This window comes from Beta vulgaris, chromosome 1, assembly GCF_026745355.1.
Source record: "Beta vulgaris subsp. vulgaris cultivar EL10 chromosome 1, EL10.2, whole genome shotgun sequence".
NCBI classification, from domain to species: Eukaryota; Viridiplantae; Streptophyta; class Magnoliopsida; order Caryophyllales; family Amaranthaceae; genus Beta; species Beta vulgaris.
Window position 1 is genome coordinate 62,590,667 of NC_079202.1, and position 22,202 is coordinate 62,612,868.

The 22,202-nt window shown below is 34.5% G+C and overlaps 2 protein-coding genes across 2 annotated transcripts; both read right to left on the minus strand.

Annotated features, from left to right (window-relative positions):
- Window positions 1-571: 571 nt before the first annotated feature.
- LOC104897822 (protein NRT1/ PTR FAMILY 5.10) lies at window positions 572-5,993 on the minus strand. The gene is made up of 4 exons (XM_010684808.4): window positions 5,703-5,993; window positions 5,400-5,617; window positions 2,928-3,460; window positions 572-1,557 (listed from the first exon to the last, which is right to left on the minus strand). Exons 1-4 carry the CDS (start codon window positions 5,857-5,859, stop codon window positions 741-743), a joined length of 1,725 nt encoding a protein of 574 aa, XP_010683110.2. The 5' UTR covers window positions 5,860-5,993; the 3' UTR covers window positions 572-740.
- A 10,991-nt stretch (window positions 5,994-16,984) lies between these two features.
- Window positions 16,985-20,804, minus strand: LOC104897727 (protein NRT1/ PTR FAMILY 5.10). The gene is made up of 3 exons (XM_010684702.3): window positions 20,511-20,804; window positions 19,734-19,951; window positions 16,985-18,562 (listed from the first exon to the last, which is right to left on the minus strand). The coding sequence occupies exons 1-3, from the start codon at window positions 20,656-20,658 to the stop codon at window positions 17,189-17,191; spliced, it is 1,740 nt and encodes a 579-aa protein (XP_010683004.2). The 5' UTR covers window positions 20,659-20,804; the 3' UTR covers window positions 16,985-17,188.
- Between the last annotated feature and the right edge of the window lie 1,398 nt (window positions 20,805-22,202).

The window sequence follows — 22,202 nt, forward strand, 5'->3', positions numbered from 1 at the left end:
GTTGCCTCACTCTGAAATTGATATTCATTTTTTTTTTTGTTAGAAGTATGCATTTTTTCCATTCACTTTAAAATATAATAAAGAAAACTCAATATTTAAAAGATACAAATATAATAATGTGGACATCTAAAACATGATTAAAAGTCGGTTGAGATTGTAATTGCGTTATACTTCCTTCGTTTCACAATAAGTGAAACATCTTTCTTATTTGGAATAGCCACAATAAGTGCAACCAAGCTCTGAATGGTAAAAAAAATTCACTCTTATTACAAATATGACGCAAAAAAGCAAGAGGAGACTACAACTTTTTGTTTCATCACTCTATTTTATTGTGGTCTCAACTCTGTCTCTCTACATTCCTTGGTATGTAGGTACTTTCTCTATGTTTCACTTATTGTGAAACGGAAAAAGTATATGATAGCAAGATGTCACAAGTTCAAATCTTGCTGCATAGTTGACATGACATATGTTAATAGGAGGAAATACTAACTGATTCATTTAAACGAAAAAAGGAAAAAAAAATACATTTAAACTGAACAACATATTTTTGAAAAAGCAAAATGCAAGACAATTGACACGCATTGTGTGCATATAAGAATAATGATATATTTTCCAAACTGAGTAATTTGAAATTGAGATATTTACACAATTTGAAAGATCTATATGTTTTCAAGTATAAGAGGCTACACGATTAAACAAGGAAGTGAGGGATTCTAAACTTTGGATTTTCTACTGTCAAGTTATAGACCATTTTTTTTATTATATATGTAGCACTTTGCAAAATACACAAAAAGAGTAATTTCAATGGCACTAATAGCAGCGAGCAGGCAGTAAAAATAATCAAGATGACCGCGGTTAAGGTTGCTCGAAAACCAACTGTCTTGGCCATTGCTGCCAGTCACTTTGTCGATGACGGATATCAACAAGCTGCTCAAAAGGCTCCCCACCCCGAAAACGCTCAAATAGAGCGAAAGACCTACACTTCGTAATTCTGTAGGAACTTGGTCATAGAAAAATTCTTGCAACCCAACCATAGTAAAAACATCTGAAACACCAAACAGTACGTACTGTGGAACCAGCCACCATACACTCATTGGGACCGTTGCATTTGGTATATCGATCAGCCCATATTCTAATGCGGTTTCAAGGCGTTTCTTCTCAACTATAGCTGCAATAATCATTGAGATTGCTGAGATTAACATCCCGATTCCAATCCTTTGTAGCATTGCTATTCCAGCAGGTTTCCCGGTAAAAGTTCTTGATATTGGAACTAAGATACGGTCATAGATGGGAATGAAGAGGACAACAGAGAGGCTTATAAAGGACTGTAATGAAGCAGGAGGAATCGAAAAGTTAGGGCCTAATGATCTATCCATGGTAAGACCTTGTTTGGTGAAAAAAGTTGAGGATTGTGAAAAGACGATAGCATATACAATGCTGGTTGCCCATATAGGGAACAGTCTCAGTACTGCCTTTGCCTCTTCGACCTCACTCTTGCAACAGGCTTTACCATAATCATCGGAACTACTAGGTGCAAACAGAGCTTTGTCCAAGAACCTGTTAGATGGATGAAAACAAACAAGTGTTCGTGAGCAAATATTTTCTAGGCCAAAAAAGGAATGTAAGGGATCATTGGATTACATACAAGCAAAAATGAATATTACAGTTGATATCATATAATAAACATAACAAAGTCTCTCCCACTAGAAGCACCAACGAGATATAGATAGCATGATTAATGAATTTCATATGTTCGCTCATTGGGACATAGCAAGATATAGGAGCCACTCACTACCAAAAACTGCAAATTCCCCAACTCTCTACCCCCCGAGGTCCTGACTGAAAGACGAAATACTATGTTTTGTTGTCTGTACTTCAATTGGGATACAGAGTGGAGCTGATCAAGTATAGCCCTGTCTGTTATGAGCAGATTTAGATAGCCCATATAGTGGTCTATTTGGCGTTGGCCCAGCTTTCTGGAGAATCTAGACCATTTTGGTCTTAACCCCTCCAATTTCTCTGGGTTTAGGCAGAATTTTTATGGCCCAAAACTGTGGCCTTGCCTAATGTCCAGGATTGAAATGGGCAGGTTCATTTTGGACGACATCAACCCCCATTTGTTTCAAAATATTGCACACTCCCAACTTTCCTCCCCCCATCCCTGGATCAGAAAAGAACACCATAGTCCTCAGTATACTACCTCCGTTTTTATTTAGGCTCCGTTTGGTAGGGCGTAAAATATTTTCAGTGTAAAATGATTTTTATGGAAAACAATTTACAATGGAAAACACAATTCCAAAATTAGTTTTCCGTTGTTTGGTTCGATGTAAAAAAAATGATGAAATGAAAGGAAAATGATAGGGAAAGTAAGGAGATAGTGAGAGGAGTGTACAAGAGAGAGAAGGAAAATAGTTTTCCCTTCATTTTGAAAGGAAAATGGTTTTTCATCCTTGGGAGAGTAATTTTACCCCAAGGGAAAATGGTTTTACACTCTTTTGCCAACCAAACAATGTAAAACTGAAAATAGAGGAAAACAGTTTTCCGAGAAAACGTTTTACGCCCTACCAAACGGGGCCTTAATTGCAACAATTTCTACTTTTAGGTATTTTTTATTAGTTGCAACATTTCCCTTTTTAGGAAAGCTTTTGGGATAATTTGACTATATTACCCTTCACCTACTCTCCCCATTTAATTACAGTAACAGTAGCAGGGGCAAGTGGGTCAATTATACTCTCTTTTCTCATTTCTTAAAGTTTGTGCAAAAAGGTGAATGTTGCAACTAAATAAAAACAGAAGTAGTATGTACTAACTGCATTGATAGTTGCTAGACTTGTAAAAAAACAAAGGTCTATAACAGATGGACCAAAAAAGTGCAAATAACAAGAATGGTAGGATGTATGTAATAATAGCAAAATCGTATCGCTTACCGAAACTGTTCAGAGCCCTGGCTAGGACAGAATCCCTGAGCTTCCTCTTCAACATCAATTGTTGACTGCTTTATATGCCAATTCATTGCTGCCGCAGAAAGCACTCTTCCAATCCTCACAAATGCACTCCGGTCTTCACCTGTAACGATATGCCTATAGGTTGGACTCCCAAGCAAAAATATTAGCAGAGCAAGCGTCATAATGATGCAAGGAATTCCAAATCCAAGGCCCCAGCCAACATTATCCTGAACGTAGTTTAAGACGGAGATTACGAGCAATGGACCAAGACACATGCCCATGTACCACCAATTGAAGAATGAGCTTTTGGCTTTGCTCTCTTGGGGATCTTGTCCATCGAACTGGTCTGCTCCAAAAGCTTGGACACAAGGCTTATGACCAGATTGCCCAACAGCCACAAGATATAGAGAGAAAAATATTGACATTGTTTGGAAAGAAAGTGAATCACATAACATGCCATTTGTAGTCTTCTTGCAGAAAGGCAAAACAGCTGAAAGAGTTAACAAGGCCAGCCCCTATAAATTCAGAGGATTCAAAAGAAAATCATTGGATTAGATTTAAATGATCTTACACAACTATGAATCAAGACAAAAAAGCCACATCTTTTGCCTAAATGGAAAAAGAGTACAAAAAGCAGGATATGAGACAGCAACAAAAAAAAACAGTTTCATCCCTTCAGCAGGGTTAGAATTATCCAGATTTGAAAAGTGACATGCACAGGAAGAAAATGACAACTAAAAGCTTCCACTTGTAAGGAAAACATCGAGAACATCATCATTTTGACATTGCATGACTGTAAGTGAATTGCTAATGTACTACCATCAAAAACAATTCAGCACCGCAAACTTAACAGCATGTTTTGCCTCATTCCATAATGTCGAAACTCGAAAGTGATCAAAAATTGATGAAGGGTGGTCAGCAGTATAAAAAGGCAAGCATGTGGTAGACGATCATAACTACTGGTGAATAGTAATATTAAAGTATAGCTCTGCCTAGCCCACTCACTCCTTCAGCAAATGAACTGAACAGAAAGACCATCTAACATTAAGCCACTTACATTTGCACTATAATAAGTTTCTATCCCGTACACATATTAGAATGGCAGCCAATATTGAGAATAGTTGAAAGTCAATAAAGTGAAACTTGTAGTAATTTAATTTTGTATTATGTGGTACAGGTACAGGCGTACACCAAATGCTCCTATAAACTATTCTCTCCATTGAAGCTGTTCTTCTAAGAAAAATCTGATTCGTGTTGGAGGTAGGTGTATCATCCAAGCTCCTCGGACATGTTTAGATGCCAGAACTATGATAATGCCCCATGTACTGACCTCACTTGGTGGAAAAAGAAGAGGTTTCGTTGGTTCTAGAGACAGTATTCATGATGACAACTTTCATCTTTGTCTCTTCTAATAGAAGTATATAAGATTAAACAAACACTAAAAATACTACATTTCAAAAATTCATAAGTACAAACTTCCAATCACTTATATAAATCAGTTGTCACCCACAAACCAAAACTATGCCCAAATTGTTTCTAAGACAAGAACAGCAGAAGAAATGAGCTTGTAAGCAAAATGTAGAAGAACTTCGCATTTATTTCACCTAACTTTTCCAATATCTTGCACCCGTCATCTAAAAAAAAAAAAAAAAATACACGCACTCGAACTCTCGATTCATAATCACTTGAAGCATCTATTATAAGCTTAAGGGTAACCTCGTAGACCATTAGCATAGTTTCTACCGAAATTCCTGCCTGCTAAAAGGTATCTATGTGACTTTAGTTGCAAATGTGAAGAACCTTCAAAAGCCATAAAGCAACAGGCTATTTCACAAGAAAATGGAAGCAGTACCAGTTTGGGTGGGCAATTAGTTGAGGCCACAATCATCTAAACTTAAAAAAGTACTCCTAACTGACTACTTTATCCCAATTGAAAGTGAATAGAATTAAATACTTAAAACCAAACTCAACCAAATCCAGAAAACAAATTCACTCCGTGATCACCAAAGCACTAAAAGTGGGATATTCCACTTCTCTTAAAAGAAATACAAAAACATCAACACCACTAAATATCTCCAAATCCAACTCTTTAAAAGCCCTCTTGATTAACATTATATTCATATTCACTTCCATTAACCAATAATCAATTAATCATCTTCTTATATACCACAATTTCTTACATACTTCCTCCGTTTTTGCTGATATATAATTCAATTATTAATATCTTTAATTACCAATAAGTAACAATATACAAAGTTGATATTAAAAATATATACATTATGACGAACCTAAGAAGATCTCACATATCCGTTTTCCCTTAAATATAAATCACCAAAGACAATAGAACATTTAAAACCACAAAATTTACTTCAATTATCAAAATCATGACTAATCTAATTATGTTCAACTCCCAAAAATCATCCAAATAATTCAATGAGAAAACAAAAGACTAACCAAGATGTAAATAAAGGAAGACACAATAATGGTACGATAACGACCCAGAAAAGAATCAGCAATAATTGCACCAATAACAGGGAAAAGAGACGCAAATCCACTCCAAGCATTCACATTTGCTGCGGCACTAGCAGTTGATTGACCCAAAGGTCCAGTTAAATAGCTTATTAAATTTGATGTAATCCCATAATATGCTATTCTTTCTGCAACTTCAACCCCTAAACATAAAAACAAAAACCCAGAAAATTTATGTAAAATTCAAGTTGAAAGATTAACAAATACAAATCTAAATAATGAACTAACCAATTATGAAAGAAGCGGATTTCCAACGACCATGTTTGGATCGAATTGCAGGGTTGCCTTTGTAATCAAGAGCACCATCAACAGTTTCTTCTTCTTCGAGGAGAAGAAATGGAGTTTGGGCGTCTGCTGAAGAAGCTACTGTTATTGCGCCCGCCATTTTTCTCTCTCCTCTCCTCAGCCACCACCTCGGTAAACTGAGGAGATTTAGTTTTTGTTTAGGCCCTCATACGTCAATTTCATTTTTGGCACATTACATTACACAAGGGGGACTTTTCTTAGGTAAAAAAAATATTTTGGGCTACTCTTGCACATGACACTACCAAAGATTTATTACAAGTTAGATCCAAGTAATTGCATGGGTTAGGATTTGTTGATCTCTAAATTGTGTTGGAGAATATGCGATATTTTACCACTTGAGTTAATCCTAATTTTTTAAACAAGAGAAAAGTGTCGGTTAATCTCCTTGATGTACAAAATCTATCTATCGAATTATAGTGGTGCTGAGTAGTATTAGAGGTGATCATGGACCGGGTTCGTGCCGGGCTTAAAAAAAAATTGTCCAATGGTCAAGACTTGCCAGGCCAAAATTTTGTGCCCAAAACCTGCTAGTTCAATGAGCGTGTTTTACGGATCATGCCAAAAAATAGACTAAAAAGTCAATTTTAGCTTGCCCAAAGCAAAAAAAATACCACGGGCCAAAAACTCTCCCAAAAACCCGACCCAAAAATTGGGCGGGACCGGGCCAAAATGATCAGCTCTAGATAGTAGTAGTTTTTTCACTTGCAATTGTGTTGAATTTTCTTTTTCTATATTAGAGATGTGTTGGGGTTGTTGGCAAAGTGATTTCATACAATAGTGACATTTTTTGAGGGAGGGTGGTTCTCTAGCTCATTCAGTTACGAATATAACACTCACATTTCAGAGTATGTTAAGCATTAGCGTCGAATAATATAGAAGGGGGTCCGGGCCTAAAACCGACCCAAAATCGGGCGGGACCGGGCCAAAATTCGTAGTTTTGTCAACCCCTTCTTCATCAATTAGGGCTGCCATGGATGTTTTCATTCATGGTAAGCCCCTTTTCCCCTTTTATTTTCAGTTTTTAGTTCATTTTCTTATTTTGTTCAATAAATTAGTCTCTCTTTTTGAGAGTTTCTCAAACCCTATTATGGGGTTTTTAGTTTCTGTTTTGGAAATCTCCTTCTTCCCTATGAGAGTTGTGAGTATGGTTCTTTTGTTTTTAGGTATGAGAAATTATTCTCATTGGTTGAAGTTCGAGACTCAACATGAAGGTATTGGAATCTCGAATGCGGTCAACCTGACTCGATCATGAATGTTCTTCCCATACTATATCAGAATAATAGACTTCCTCATCAATAGCTGCTTGATTCAGCAAATACAAGGGGGTTGTGTTGTATTGTTCGATCTGGTTCATTGTAGTTTCTTCGAAAACGAATTTGATTTTAGTCTGTTTAATTGTATCTTGTTTTACTTTAATACCTATTGTAGATGTCGTTTGGCCTTCAATTAATGAAATTTCTCGTTTAAAAAGAAAAATTGTAGTTTTGTCATGTTAGCATTGTATTTATTTCACTTTATCTCTATTATATCAGCGAATGGAGGAGGTGTGGTGTCTCTTTTGAAGTGACTAGAATACCCTCTCATAATTTAAAATAATATTTTTCTTTTTATAAAAAATTGAAAAATGAGAATAAATGGAACTTGCCATATGAGTTGGTAGAAAATGAAATAGGCAATATTATTAATAACTTGACAAATTAGATTGACACAATCAATTTACAAAATCAATTAGAATCTTCAACCAAAAAAAGTTAGCAATATATCGTGATAACATAATATTTCATATTTACAAAGTTCAAACAATATGGTTTATTAACATTTATAATTGTTAAAGAACTATACTAAAGTCGCTGAAAAGAAATTATTAAATCATCGACCAAAATTTTCAGTGACGATATTGAACAGTTAAAAATCATTCACTTTTAATTTAAAAAGATAATAAAAGAACCTCAACAATTTACATCACTACCAAAATAATTTTAGATTAAAAAAAACATGTTCATTTGTATATACCTACATAAGATTTTCAACGCACGCATCCCATGCATATACAACTAGTTGATATAGTATGTGAAGTCAGACACCCGGCCATTGACGTTGCTCCTCTACCACCAACTTCTTCCACCGCACTTTGTAGATCCTCCGCAAACTAGTCGTTTTCAAGGAATAAAATCCAAATACTTTAAAATCATAAAAACTCCATATTGCATACCAATACTTACGAGTTATAAACTCATTTTTTTGACATTCATTATTTTCTTACTATTTACTTGAAAAAACAAACAAATTGCTATAAAACCGCGTCTAAAATTATCATATTTTATTTACTAATTAAAAAATATAGCAATTAATAATATATACATTAATCAATGTTGATATATTATCTATAAAAAGTACATAAAAATAAAGTAAATTTTAAGTTTATATTAAGATTATTTTATTTACATTAATTTATACTTCAATGGTCTATTTTTTGTCTGGACCAAAAAAATCAAAATTTTAAAAAGTTGGATCAAATTAATTAGGATACCAATTTATATGTTCTTTTTTAGACTTGTAAATATCATAAACAGAACTGATACAGTGGCTGATGAAAATCAATTTTTTTACACATAGAAATCCCGAAACACAAGGTTTGTCCGTCTTGCAAGGGGTGAAAATATCACAGGGGTGGAACGACGACCTTATAACAACTCGGTGAACTTTAATTTTCAACAGTATAAGTATGATGTATTTCGAACTTTGATTGTGGATATATTTTACAGGATACATAGTCATATAGACATGCACACACGAAATTTTTATTCTGTTAGAGTATTAATTTTATACTAATGACTTATTAAAGGTACTAGATTATAAAATTATAATATTTTTTATATAAATATTTAGGTACTTACCTGTACACATTATCTCTCATGACGTCATGATGTTGGGGTGTAATAGCTGAGCCTCTCAACAACAACATCCTGCGTTGAAGTATGATGATAATCTTTCCAAAATGTGTAATGTAGGAAATGAAAATATAATATTGAAATATAAATCGTATTGGTAGGGATTGAATTGAATTGAATGGCGGCAGTTGATCAATGTGGGTGAGACAGTCCAACACTTGAGAAATACAATTATGGAAGATGATAATGTTAGAAATGAGATTTTGGTTGGGGTGTCAACATATTAGCCGAAGGACATGCATCGGATTTAGTGGAGATCAATGTGGGTGAGACAATCCAACAATTGAGAAATTCCATTATTGAAGATGATAATGTTGGAAATGAGATTTTGGTTTGGGGTGTCAACATATTAGCCGAACGACATGCATCAGATTTAGTATTACTGAAGTTTTTACGAGCTAGCAATATGGATGTTACAAGAGCAACTATTGATCTAAGAGCAACAATAGAGTGGATAAACAACCACAACATTGAAGGACTTCATGCAATGGCCGTCGGAAACTGGCTTTTCATCCATATAATCACAGCAGACCAAGGATTCTCCTGTTGTCTAATTGATTTCAGTCGTTGTTGGGGCATGAGTATTCGACTTCGGCATTCGTCTCTACACGCTGGATACGTGCTTTGAGAGTTTTGTGCACATTCATCGTGACATTTTGCTGAATGTCTCTAGCAATCCTTCAGTTGTTCTGATTGTCAATTTTTCATCAAATTTCAAATTAATTTTCAACAAGATTTGGCTACTCGATACTATAAGCGAAATCAAGAAACATTACCCAAATGAGGTGTTCTACATGGCAGGAAGAGGTCCATCAAGATGAGGTGTATTTAGGTTATTTTGATTTTACTAGTCTCAACATCAATTTATTTATGAAAGTTTTGTTGTGAGAATGTTAATACTTATCGGAATAATCTATCAAAATCTGATGTGATATTTTGTAATTTCATAGGGTTCGACGGTAAATTTGACTACATACGTGAGGGGGTGGAACGTTACCTTTGGTATTGTTTTTGTACCCCTTGACATTGCGTACTACACTATCCTGGTCTATGATAAGAAATTGATGGATGGCCGTGCACGATTTTACCAAGTAAGAAAAGAGTTTCGCCTCCCGGTCACTGAAAATTTAGTTGTCACGGTTGAGAACGATTCTCCACCAAAAAGCTAACAGTTGTTTGTGAAGTTAGTTTTACGCCCATTTACGCTCCTCTACCACCACCTCCACCGCATGTTGTACCTCCTCAGCAAGAGTAGTAGTATTCAAGGAATGGAATCCTATTATTTATAAAAACTATAGCAATTAATAATATTATACAATGATAAAAGTATTATTTATAAAAATTACATAAAAATAAAGTAAATTTTAATTTTATATTTAAAAAATATATCCAGCGTGTACGCAACGAAAAGTCGGTACATCAGAAAACTTGGACCAACCAACAGTCTATTTTTGGTCTGGACCAAAAAAAATGAAATTTTAAAAAAGTTGGATCAAATTAGGATACAATTTATATGTTTGGTTTTAGACTTGTAAATATCATAAACAGAACTGATACAATGGCTGGTGAAAATCAATTTTTTTACATATAGAAATCCCGAAACACAAGGTTTGTCCTTTTTGTAAGGGGTGAGAATCGAACAACTAGGTGAACTTTGATTTTCAACAGTATAAGTATTATGTATTTCGAACTGTGAATGTGGATGTATTTTACGGGATAAATAGTCATATAGACATGCACACACGATATTTAGATACTAATTATAAAATTATAATGTTTTTTATATAATATTTAGGTATTTACCTCTACACACTATCTCTCATGACTTTGGGGTATAAATATAATAGTTGAGCTTCTCAACAACAACATCCTGCGTTGAAGGTTGATGATAATCTTTCCAACATGTGTAATGTATGAAATGAAAATTTAATATTGAAGTATAAATTGTATTGACAGGGAATTGAATTAAATTGAATGACGGCAGTGGAGATCAATGTGGGTGAGATAGTTCAACAATTGAGAAAGACAATGATTGAAGATGATAATGTTGGAATTGAGATTTTGGTTTGGGATGTCAACATATTAGCAGAAGGACATGCATCGGATTTAGTATTACTGAAGTTTTTACGAGCTAGTAATATGGATGTGACAAGAGCAACAGTTGATCTAAGAGCAACAATAGAGTGGAGAAACAACAACAACATTGAAGGACTTCATGCAATGGCCGTCGAAAACTGGCTTTTCGCCCATATGATCACAGCAGACCAAGGATTCTCATGTTGTCTAATTGATTTCAGTCGTGGTTGGGGCATGAGAATTCGACTTCGGCATTCGTCTCTACACGCTGGATACGTGCTTTGAGAGTTTTGTGCAGATTCATCGTGACATTTTGCTGAATGTCTCTGAAAATTGGTTTTGTGCAGTTTTATGTATAAAAATAAAGTAAATTTTAATTTTATATTTAAAAAATATACCCAACGTGTACGCAACGAAAAGTCACTACTTCAAAAAATTTGGACCAACCAATGGTCTATTTTTGGTCTGGACCAAAAAAATCGAAATTTTAAAAAGTTGGATCAAATTAGGATACCAATTTATATGTTTGCTTTTAGACTTCTAAATATCATAAACAGATACAATGGCTGGTGAAAACCAATTTTTTACACATAGAAATCCCGAAACACAAGGTTTGTCCTTCTTGTAAGGGGTGGGAATCGAACCACTATGTGAACTTTACACATAGTCATATAAACATGAACACACAATATTTAGGTACTAAATTGTTTTTTAGTTAGGTGTGAAAGAAGGAAGAAGAAGAAATTAAGGGTTTTTTTAAAAGGTTTATATTGAATTTTTTTAAGGGGGTTTATTTGTACGGTGGTGGCACATTAGAGAGGGAAATTTCGTGAAAATTATAAAGTCGGTGAGCATGTGCATTGGCATGAATATGACACTTTCTCTTTCTCTCTTTGTTTGGGCTCAAATTCTTATACTTAATAGGTTTGAGAATTAGAACCCTAGGGGAATTAGAACTCACTTTCGGCCAAATAATGCCTACTACAATTCAATCAAGTTTAATAAGTTTCAATTAGGTTGGTAATTTTTAATTCGGTTTAATCAGATCTAATGAATGAAAACGGTTCAATCAGATTTAATAAGTTTCGATCAGGTTGGTAATTTTTAATCCGATTTAATCAGGTCTAATGAATGAAAACGATTCAATCAGATTTAATAAGTTTCAATCAGGTTGGTAATTTTTAATCCAGTTCAATCAGGTCTAATAAATTTCATTCAAATCGATAAGTTTCGATTAAGTTGAATTAGCTTCAATAAGTTGAGATAAGTTGTGTTTAGTTCAGATAAGTTATGTTTAGTTCAGATAAGTTTAGGGTTTTGAAAGTGAATAGAACACACCTTTATCTGATTTAATTTAATCCACCGTTGCTGGATCTAGTGATCAAGGATTTATGATTTGTATATAGACTATAGAGGAGGCAACTTGGAGGGGAATAACTTGAAATGTTCTTACTTTTTCATTGTTGTAAAGAGGTTTCCTACTCTTATGAGTTGTGTAGAGGAAAAATATTGATTAGACACAAAATTGAATAGTTACATATAAACCAATATTTATGATTAGTATTTATTGTCATTCCATTTATCTGTATATTATATATAAATAAATGTATGATTTATCGTGTCCGATTAAATATTCTATTAGTAATTAAAAAATATATTATTACTTTTAGTATAATGAGTGATAGAGAGATCAAATGAATTAGTCAAATAACAATTTTATGAATGTCACACTCAAATGTGTACTCACATTGACAAAGGAGTAAAGAACACTCATTTCTCCAAATTAAACTATCAATCTTCTAACCATTCTTAGCTTTTAGTTCGTACAATGAAGTATTTGGTGGAAAACCAAAAGGAGAGCTTTGTACAGAGCAACAATTTCATCAATGAGAACGTGACTCATAGACTCAACCGCATATTTGAAACGAGATATAAAAACTTACTAGAAATGAACAAACGAACCCAACTTTATAGAACAAATTTTAAAGTGCATTCACACGTATAATATCCTATTTATTGTCCTCAAACACTGCAACATGATTATTTGTCTTATTTAGTGTAAATAAGCGTATAAGCGCATTGATGTAAATGAGAATGAATCCCATACCTTAGGTATCATCTTGATAAACGTTTGCCAACAAAATTAGATGACATCCACCGAAATATAAATCTTGTAGGTACGTAGGGAATAACATTGCTTTTGACTTGTTAAACAAAATATATGTATTTCATCTAATTATCTTACGTAACATATAACTCAATTATTCTTGTTTTTCTTAAAATCTTTTTTTTTAATATTAATGCATGCGAGATCCAGTTTCATGTTTTATATAGCATTCTCAAAAAATATTACTAACTCAATCAAGAGTACTCAAACTTCAAACAACGATCCGCAACATAAATGTTCATACAATAACTAGGGGATTGAGAAACGTCCTAGTTACATTACATCCTATTTTCGACAATCTACTAGTCTTAGCCCTAACACCCGCTAACCGATTCCAATTGCTTACTCTTGCTGAGGAGGTGGAACTTGCGGTAGAGGAGGTGGTAGAGGAGCGTTAATGAGCGGATTATTCACCTCACAAACCACTACTAGCTTCTTGGTGGAGAAGCTAGACTTGTCAACTGTGACAACTAAATTTCCATTGACCAGAGCGCGGAACTCTTTTCTTACTTGGTAAAATCGTGCACGACCATCCATCAATTTCTTATATAGACCAGCATAGTGTAGTACGCAGCGTCAAGGGGTACAAAAACAATATCAAAGGTAACGTTCCACCCCCGTCACGTATGTAGTCAAATTTACCGTCGAACCCTATGAAATTACAAAATATCACATCAGATTTTGATAGATTATTCCGATAAGTATTAACATTCTCACAACAAAACTTTCATAAATAAATTGATGTTGAGACTAATAAAATCAAAATAACCTGAATACACCTCATCTTGATGGACCTTTTCCTGCCATGTAAAACATCCACATATGTTGAATGCAATGTGTTATTGTTGCGAGGCTGAGCTACTAAACCCCAAAAGTCAGGAGGGATAGTGTATACAGAAGTACCTAGATATTTATATAAAAACATTATAATTTTATAATTTAGTACCTTTAAGAAAATATCATTAGTATAAAATTAATTCTCTGACGTTGAAATACATCCACATTGAAAGTTCGAAATACATACTATTGTTTGAAAATCAAAGTTTGCCTAGTGGTTAAAGTTGGCCTAGTGGTCGTAAGGTTATCCTTCCACCTTTGTGAAAGGGTTCGATTCTCACCCCTTACAAAAAGGATCCCTAATTTCCCTCTTCCTTCCAAGAGAATTCTCCTTACCTTGCAAAAAAACATTATACTTACACTATTGATGTTTAGTTATTCATTAGTTTATTTCTTGAATTAAAAGATATAAAGGTGATGTTATGTGTAAAAATTGCATGTAGTTAAGAGTTTGAACGATAACGAGCAATAACTAAGTATGGAGGAATTTGATAAGTGCGCATTATAATATATTTATGTCACTAGATACATTTGCTGAGTTTTTGTTGAGTTTTTGTGCTTATGTTGTTGTGTCTTGGTCTAGTTTTAGGAATTTAGTCACATTATCACCATACATGATCAAGATGCGAAATGTATATCATGTTCTAAATTAATGAATATCATGTTCTAAATTAATGTATATCATGTTCTAAATTAATGTATATCATGTTCTAAAATAATGAGCAACATGTTCTAAAATGATGTACATCATGTTCTAAAGCGATGTACATCATGTTCTGACCTACATCTATTCTCACATATTATATATGACCTACATCTATTCTCACATATGAACATATGATATATGTTCTCAGATAAGGACTCATTCTCACCGGATCTCAACCCTATATATATATATATATATATATATATATATATATATATATATATTAGTACTTTTCCTAAACTTATACATGGTATCAAAAGCTTGAGTTCTACTCTATAGACTCATATATATACTCACCGGAAGAGCGGGTAATGAGCTAGCAGGGGACTTGTCGCATTGATCCACTTGCAACCTTTCCATTGGCTGATGAAGCGGTCACAAAATCCACCGACGAAGACCTTAACATGTTAAGTAATAGGGATGAGATATATATCAATCTAATCAAATAACAATACAAGGTTGTTCATAGATGGAAAAGTACGTATACCTTTTCCCGACTGATATTTGAGATATATATAATATTGAAGTATAAATTGTATTGGCAGGGAATTGAATTGAATTGAATGGCGGCATTGGAGATCAATGTGGGTGAGACAGTCCAACAATTGAGAAATGCAATGATTGAAGATGATGATGTTGGAAGTGAGACACAAAAATGTTTGGTTGTTGTTGTTTGTCGAGCGCACGAGTTAGAGATGATTCAACTTTTTATCCTGGTCCTGATTATTGGTGGCATAATGGTCCTGCGCCGTGCCGAAACAGGCGGCATTGCTGCGATTGGTATGATTGTGCAGCTTACACCATAGGAGTGATAGTTGTTGTACTTCTTTTCGCATCATTTTTTAGATTTGTTATTATTCCCATGTTTCGTTTCGAAGCTCGAGTTGCCGTGAAGATTAAGAATGACATACCTACACGAATTGAGCCGAGTAAAGATAATAATTTGATGGTGAATTGTACGTGGAGTTATGCTGGTGTAGGAAGTGATTCTGAATTAATTACAATAGATGGTATTGTTGAGGAGAAGACAGTACTTCCATCAAAGAGATTTGTATATCGTATGAAAGTCCCAAATTCGGCGTTCACGTTTAATTGTTCATTGAGATGGAATCAAGAGTCTCAGTATGACGGGTTTGTAGTTTGGAACATCACTCATCATATGCCTTTTTCTTTTAAAACATGTTATGTGGGTAACACAACTTTCCTCAATAACAACAACAAATACAAGTTCCTTAAAACTGTTCTAGTCTCTGAACACTTTTACATTTGATTTTTTTTTGTCATTATTTCCGGGTTTCAAGAGCGAATAAGAGCAGTGGTGTAGACGATCTTCAATTGTTTTCACTAGATTTATCTTTTATTTGAGTCTTCTTTGTCATCAACTATTTTTATTTATTTCACTTCTATGAAAGATTGTTGTTACTTGAGCTTAGCTCCTTAAAATAGCTACAATACTACTGCTAATGCCAGTACTACCTATATATCTTATATTTTCTCTATTCTACAAATATTATAGCATGTGAGTTTCGACGTTTCTAATTACTCCTATGTTTCCACAAATAATAATAAGAAGAAATAAATAATAATAATAATAATAATAATAATAATAATAATAATAATAATAATAATAATAATAATAATAATAATAATAATAATAGTAATAATAATAATGATAATGATAATGATAATAATAATAATAATAATAATAAAAAAAAAATAATAATAAGAAGAAGAAGAAGAAATAAATAATAATAATAATAATAATAATAATAATTAAAATGTTGATTGGTTGTTTATTTGCATAAATTTTTATGAATCAATATTAATTAGAGGCTATCAATAGACGAATTTGATTCCTAATCTTATTCAAACTCTTACCCTTTGGTTCCCCTAAAAAAAAAACTCTTACCCTTTGATAATATTATAGAGGTTAACGGTAAACTGACTCGAGGTAGAAGGTTACTTCGACTATTGTCTTTGTACCATATCAAGAGTAGTACAATAATCTGATACATGAAAGGAAATTGATGGATGGTCTTACACGACTTCTCAAAGCAAAGAAAGAGTTGTGCAATTGAGAACTCGAGCTTCTCCACCAAAAAGTTGGTTATGGCGAAATATTTGTTGATTATTGGATTAGAGGGTGTATATTTTATAATTTGATGATGCAATTTTTAATAATTGTGGGGTTTTTTCAAGTAATTAGAAGCATATTAATTTGAAATCATGTCGTCTATACATATTATATCTCTCCTATATATAGCTGTTGTTGAGTTGCTTTTGGTTTTTCTTATTCGATGGATTGAGAGAGAATAAGAAAAGTATTATTGTTTTAAAGTCAAGGGTGATCTTTGATGAATTTTCTAATTATATTTTTATACACCAATTAGGTTATCGGTTGCCATATATTAATCTTATTGACATAAATCTTGATTATTTTTTTTTAATACATTAGCATTTCAATGGATTGTTTCAATTGGGTGATTTTGCATTTTAAGAAAAAAAAACTCAGGCGACCACAATACTTGTGAACTCTAGTTTTACACACATGGTCATTACACCTAATTAAGCTCTAAAAGGACTTCTAAAAACTTTTAAGTTTATCACTAACACCTTATTACAATCTCCAAATAACATGAATAACATGAAGTAGCAATCATTCAGTCACCACTTATAAACGAGCTTTGCTTTTGTTGTATATGTATGATTTTGCGAAGTACACAAAAAGAGCCAATCCTAAGGCACTAAAACCAGCAAGCAACCAATAGAAGTAATCAAGATGAGCCCGATTCAGGTTATTCGAAAACCAACTCTCTTCCCCCCCTCTACTGGTTGCTTTGTTGATCACTGAAACAAGAAAGCTACTCAAAAGACCTCCTAATCCAAAGATACTTAGATACAAAGATAATCCCACGCTGCGCAATTCATTTGGGACCTGGTCGTAGAAAAATTCTTGCAGCCCGACCATGGTAAATGCCTCTGAAATTCCAAACAACACATATTGCGGAAGCAACCACCAAATACTCATTGGGATTGTCACCTTAGGCAAATCTATAAGCCCATATCGAGTAGCAGTCTCGAGTCTTTTCTTCTCTGTTACAGCAGCAACTACCATAGTAAAGATGGATATGAACAACCCGGTTCCAATTCTCTGAAGCATTGATATGCCAGAAGGGTTTCTGGTTAATTTTCTGGCTATTGGAACAAGAACACGATCATAAATCGGGATAAAGATCACAATGCAGATGCCAATAAAGGACTGTAATGCTGCAGCTGGTATAGCAAATCTAGACCCGACTGATCTATCCAATGTGATGCCTTGTTTGGTGAAGAAAGTCGCAGGTTGTGAGAAAACAATTGCAAAGATCAAGGTTGTTGCCCATATAGGAAAGAGCCTACGTACTGCCTTTGCTTCTTCAACCTCGCTCTTGCTGCAAGATTTTCCAATTCTCTTTGATATTTGAGGTGCAAGCATAGCTTTGTCAAGGAACCTGAACTGTCGAGATCCATCATTGTCTTCAGTTTCTTGCATTACCTCTTCATTACTGTCACCAACAACGGGAATTGTAGCATTCCGATTCTTTACTGCTGCAGCAAACACTCTTCCAATCCTCATGAATGGACTTTCCCCTTCATCTTTCATAGTGTAGCGATAAGTCAAAGTTCCAAGCAAAAATATGATCAAGGAAAGTAGCATGATAATGCATGGAATTCCAAATCCAAGTCCCCAACTAAGGTTGTCTTGAACATAACTCAAGACTCCAATACCTAGCAAACCACCAACACAAACACCAAAATACCACCAGTTAAAGAAAGAGCTTTTGGCTTTACTCTCACGAGGGTCTTCCCCGTCAAACTGATCAGCACCGAAAGCCTGAACACAAGGCTTATGCCCACCTTGTCCAACAGCCACCAGATAAAGGGCGATAAAGAATATAACTATCTGCAAATGCGGCGAACATCCAGGAGCACCCATGATGCTTCTTCCTTGGTTGAGACAGTCAAGTGAAGGTAACATTGCTGACAGAGTTAGCAAGCCAAGCCCCTGGTGGCCATCCAGCAGGTGAGATGAACAGGAAAAACATGTAGCATGATTGTAGTAATTAAAACCTGAACTTTCAGTTAAACAGAGACCAATCTAAAATAGGATCCCAAATCTTAAAGAGCTGAAAAGCAATTCCCACAACCTTATAAGAGAACTCCTGGGACAAATGCAGGATAAATTTACCACATAACAAGCTATTTGAATGATTTGTGTATCCGATCAATTATTGTGAATTTGGACGAGGAAATTTGGAAACGAGAGAGAATAACAGGTAAAGTTTCCTTGTTTGGATGAGCAATGGGAAGAGGAAAAGAAATCGGAGGGATCTAAATTCCTTCGTTTCTTTTTTTTTCCGAAAAACAAACAGAACATTTATTGAAAAGATTTTGAAGGAAAATGTGAGTTCGCTCTTTCCCTCCACTTCCTCTCAATTTCTCGCTTCCCCTTCATGTATTCATCACTAACCAAACATGTTGCAATGTAATAGAGCGGCAATTCTCGAAAGCGTTCGAGGGGTTTTGATCCTAAACATTTAAGAGTATCCATCCCAGGACCAACTATGTACTGAAAGAAACTAGTGAATCACCATTTCCCATGTAAACCAAATGAAATCATGAACTTTTCAAAGAAAGGCAGTTAAAGCTTACTATGATCATTAGAAATATCCACTCAATCAAAAGACTAATTCTCACTATAATTTCTTTGACGACTTCCTTACCTCTCAAGTAAGAGTAAGTATTAGGTGATATCGTCTCACATTATATTTATTCGCAATTTGGACTTTTCCCATAGATTAGTATGACTCCCATCTAGCTAGTATTAACTATTAACATGGTCCACTATTTCATCAACCCAAACAAAGACCCACAAATCTCATTAGAATCCCACAAAAATCCTAAAGATTTCTGCTCAATTTCATCAAAATTACAAACAAACAAACCCCATATACTTCAAAAAAAAGACCAATTGAGCAAATGTAACTAGGACATACTTACAGATGGCATGGCTAAAAACTGTCGTACTAGTTTAGATGACGCAAATGTAACTAGGACTTTCCCCTACTCCCTAGTTATTGTAAGGATTTGTATCTCGCGGAGCGTAAGAATGGTTAATTGACTTTGGTTACTTGTGTTCACCAAAAAAAAAAGAGCAATTAAAAGAAGAAACTAACCAAGATGTAAATGATGGAAGATCCAATAATGGTATAATACTTTCCCAAAAAAGAATCAGCAAGAACAGCTCCCAAAATAGGAAGTAATGATGACACCCCCGACCAAGCATTGATATTAGCAGCCGCCATTGCAGTTGACTGCTCCATTTTCCCAGTCAAAAAACTTATCAAATTTGCAGAAATTCCATAATATGCTAGCCTCTCTGCCATCTCCACCCCTTTTTAACAAATTCAACCCTTTTTTCCATCATTACTTAATTTCACAAAGTCAAAATAAATACAAAAAATTGACATAAATAATCTCAACTTTCACCCGTCTTCTCACAATAATCTCAACTTCGGAGGGTTACGTCTCATATTAATCCAAACTCTTGTTTTTCTAGCCATCACCAAACCATTTTAAGTCTATGTATATGATAAAGTGATAGTTCGGATTACTTTGAGAAGCTATTATGCAAAGTTGGTATAATTTCAACATAAATACGAAAAATTGATACAATAATCTCAACTTTTACTTGTCATCTCAAAATAATCCTAACTTTGAATTATTTCAGACCAAACTCTTATCTTTCGTGCCAACACTAAAGTACTAAACCATTTATTGTGATTTGTGCATATGAAAAGTGATAGTTCAGAGTTCAGACTAGTTTGACAAGCTATCCCGCAAAGGTGAGATTATTCTAACATAATCTAAAGTCGAGATTATTTTGAAAAGACGGGTGAAAGTTAGAATTATCTATGTGAATAAATTAGATACTTTCATCTATTAAAACTTACAAATGATGAAAAATGCGGAAAACCACCGGCCATGTTTGGATCTAACGGCGGGGCGACGCTTGTAATCGACGGTGTTAGCGACGGTTTCTGGTGGGTCTGCCATGAGAAGAGGAGTTGAGTCAACAGTTGTGGAGTTGAAGGTGGCCATTTTTATTGAGGTACGAGTATAATTAAATACTTCTAAGAAGTCTCGAAGTTGAAATCCGTGAATCGTGTAAGATTTGCCAGCAAAGAGAGTGTGTGTTTGTTTGATAGAGAGAGAAAGAGATGGAAGTTTGTCTGACTCTGCGTCACTATTAGGCTATGTTCAGTTCACCTTATTTTTGCTTATTTCAGATCTAATCAGATCAGATCAGATCAGAAAAAATAAGTTCAGATCAGATCAGATCAGATCTGTCAGTTTTTAAACTCATTTTTACTATTAAATATCTTTCATTACATATTAGTAAAAATTATAATAATTGAATATTAATAAAGTACTCATTGAGACGAATCAAACAAGACCCCACATGACTATGTTTTTTCTTTTACATTGAGAGAAATCTAAAAGATAAGATCTTGTAATCAGATCAGTTCAGAAAAAATAAGTTCAGATCAGATCAGATCAGAAAAAATAAGTTCAGATCAAATCAGATAAGTTCAGATCAGAAAATTTCAGGTGAACTAAACATAGCCTTAGTCGTGCTTGGTAGTACTAATAGTTTTTACTTTGAATCGTGTTGAATTTTCTTTTTCTATATCGGGAATGTTTTTGGGTGGTTGTTGGCAAAGTAATTTCATACAATAGCGACCTTTTTTTGAGGGAGATGTGGTAGCTCTAGTAGTCTCGCTCATTCGGTTATGGACATAACATTCAAATTTTAGGGTTAAAGAATAGTGTCTAGTAATATAAAAGAGAGTTGATCTTCGGATTAATTATCTCTAGGGATGGCAGTGGGGCGGGTCAAGTAAGAGACCCGCCCCATCCCCGCCCAATTGGGGCGGGGATGGAGATTAAAATTGTACCCGCAATGGATGGCGGAGCGGGTGTGGTTTTTATGTTATACCCGCCCCATCCCCGCCCGCCCCGCCCCACCCCCGCCCCGCATATTTTTATTAATTTATTATACATATATTACTAACGTATTTGAAGACACTTTTGAAATGTAATAAAACATTTGCCTTTGTCAATGTATTTTAACTTTTTTTTTACTATATTATATTGTGATTTTGTGAAGTAGACAATTATAATGGGCTTATGGCAGATTTTTTTGGTGGATTTTTTGCGGGGATGAAGTGAGTATGACGCGGGTACGACGCGGGTGTGGGGGTGGGGCGGGGGTGGGTCTAGAATTTCCCCCCGCAGTGGGTGGTGGGGTGGGGATGGGGATGAAATCTTTCCCCGCAATGGGTGGTGGGGCGGGGATGGGGATGAGAATTTAATGCGGGTGCGGGTGTGGGGATACCATCCTCTGCACCCGCCCCGCCCAATTGACATCCCTAATTATCTCTTCTAATAAAGAGAAAACTTATTTTTAGGATTTTTTTTGCTATGAATTACTCGGATATCAATATTCGAAGTTTAAAATTAATGTTACTTTTTTTTTTCAAAATAATTTCCTTCAGAAAAAATGTGGAAAACTAACACTTATTAGACGAATCCCATTATATCAAGTACCGATCAATACATTATGATAAATAATTCTACTCAAC

What these genes read in the sequence shown, in the direction of transcription:
- LOC104897727 (XM_010684702.3), bottom strand. Translation starts at nt 20,658, where the DNA reads ATGGCCACCTTCAACTCCACAACTGTTGACTCAACTCCTCTTCTCATG. An exon ending in TTCCGCATTTTTCATCATTT is followed by an intron (nt 19,952 to 20,510) that starts GTAAGTTTTAAT and finishes TTTGTTAAAAAG; the next exon opens with GGGTGGAGATGGCAGAGAGG. An exon ending in CTTCCATCATTTACATCTTG is followed by an intron (nt 18,563 to 19,733) that starts GTTAGTTTCTTC and finishes GATGGCCACCAG; the next exon opens with GGGCTTGGCTTGCTAACTCT.
- LOC104897822 (XM_010684808.4), bottom strand. Translation starts at nt 5,859, where the DNA reads ATGGCGGGCGCAATAACAGTAGCTTCTTCAGCAGACGCCCAAACTCCA. An exon ending in CTTCCTTTATTTACATCTTG is followed by an intron (nt 3,461 to 5,399) that starts GTTAGTCTTTTG and finishes CTGAATTTATAG; the next exon opens with GGGCTGGCCTTGTTAACTCT. An exon ending in CAGGGCTCTGAACAGTTTCG is followed by an intron (nt 1,558 to 2,927) that starts GTAAGCGATACG and finishes TCCATCTAACAG; the next exon opens with GTTCTTGGACAAAGCTCTGT.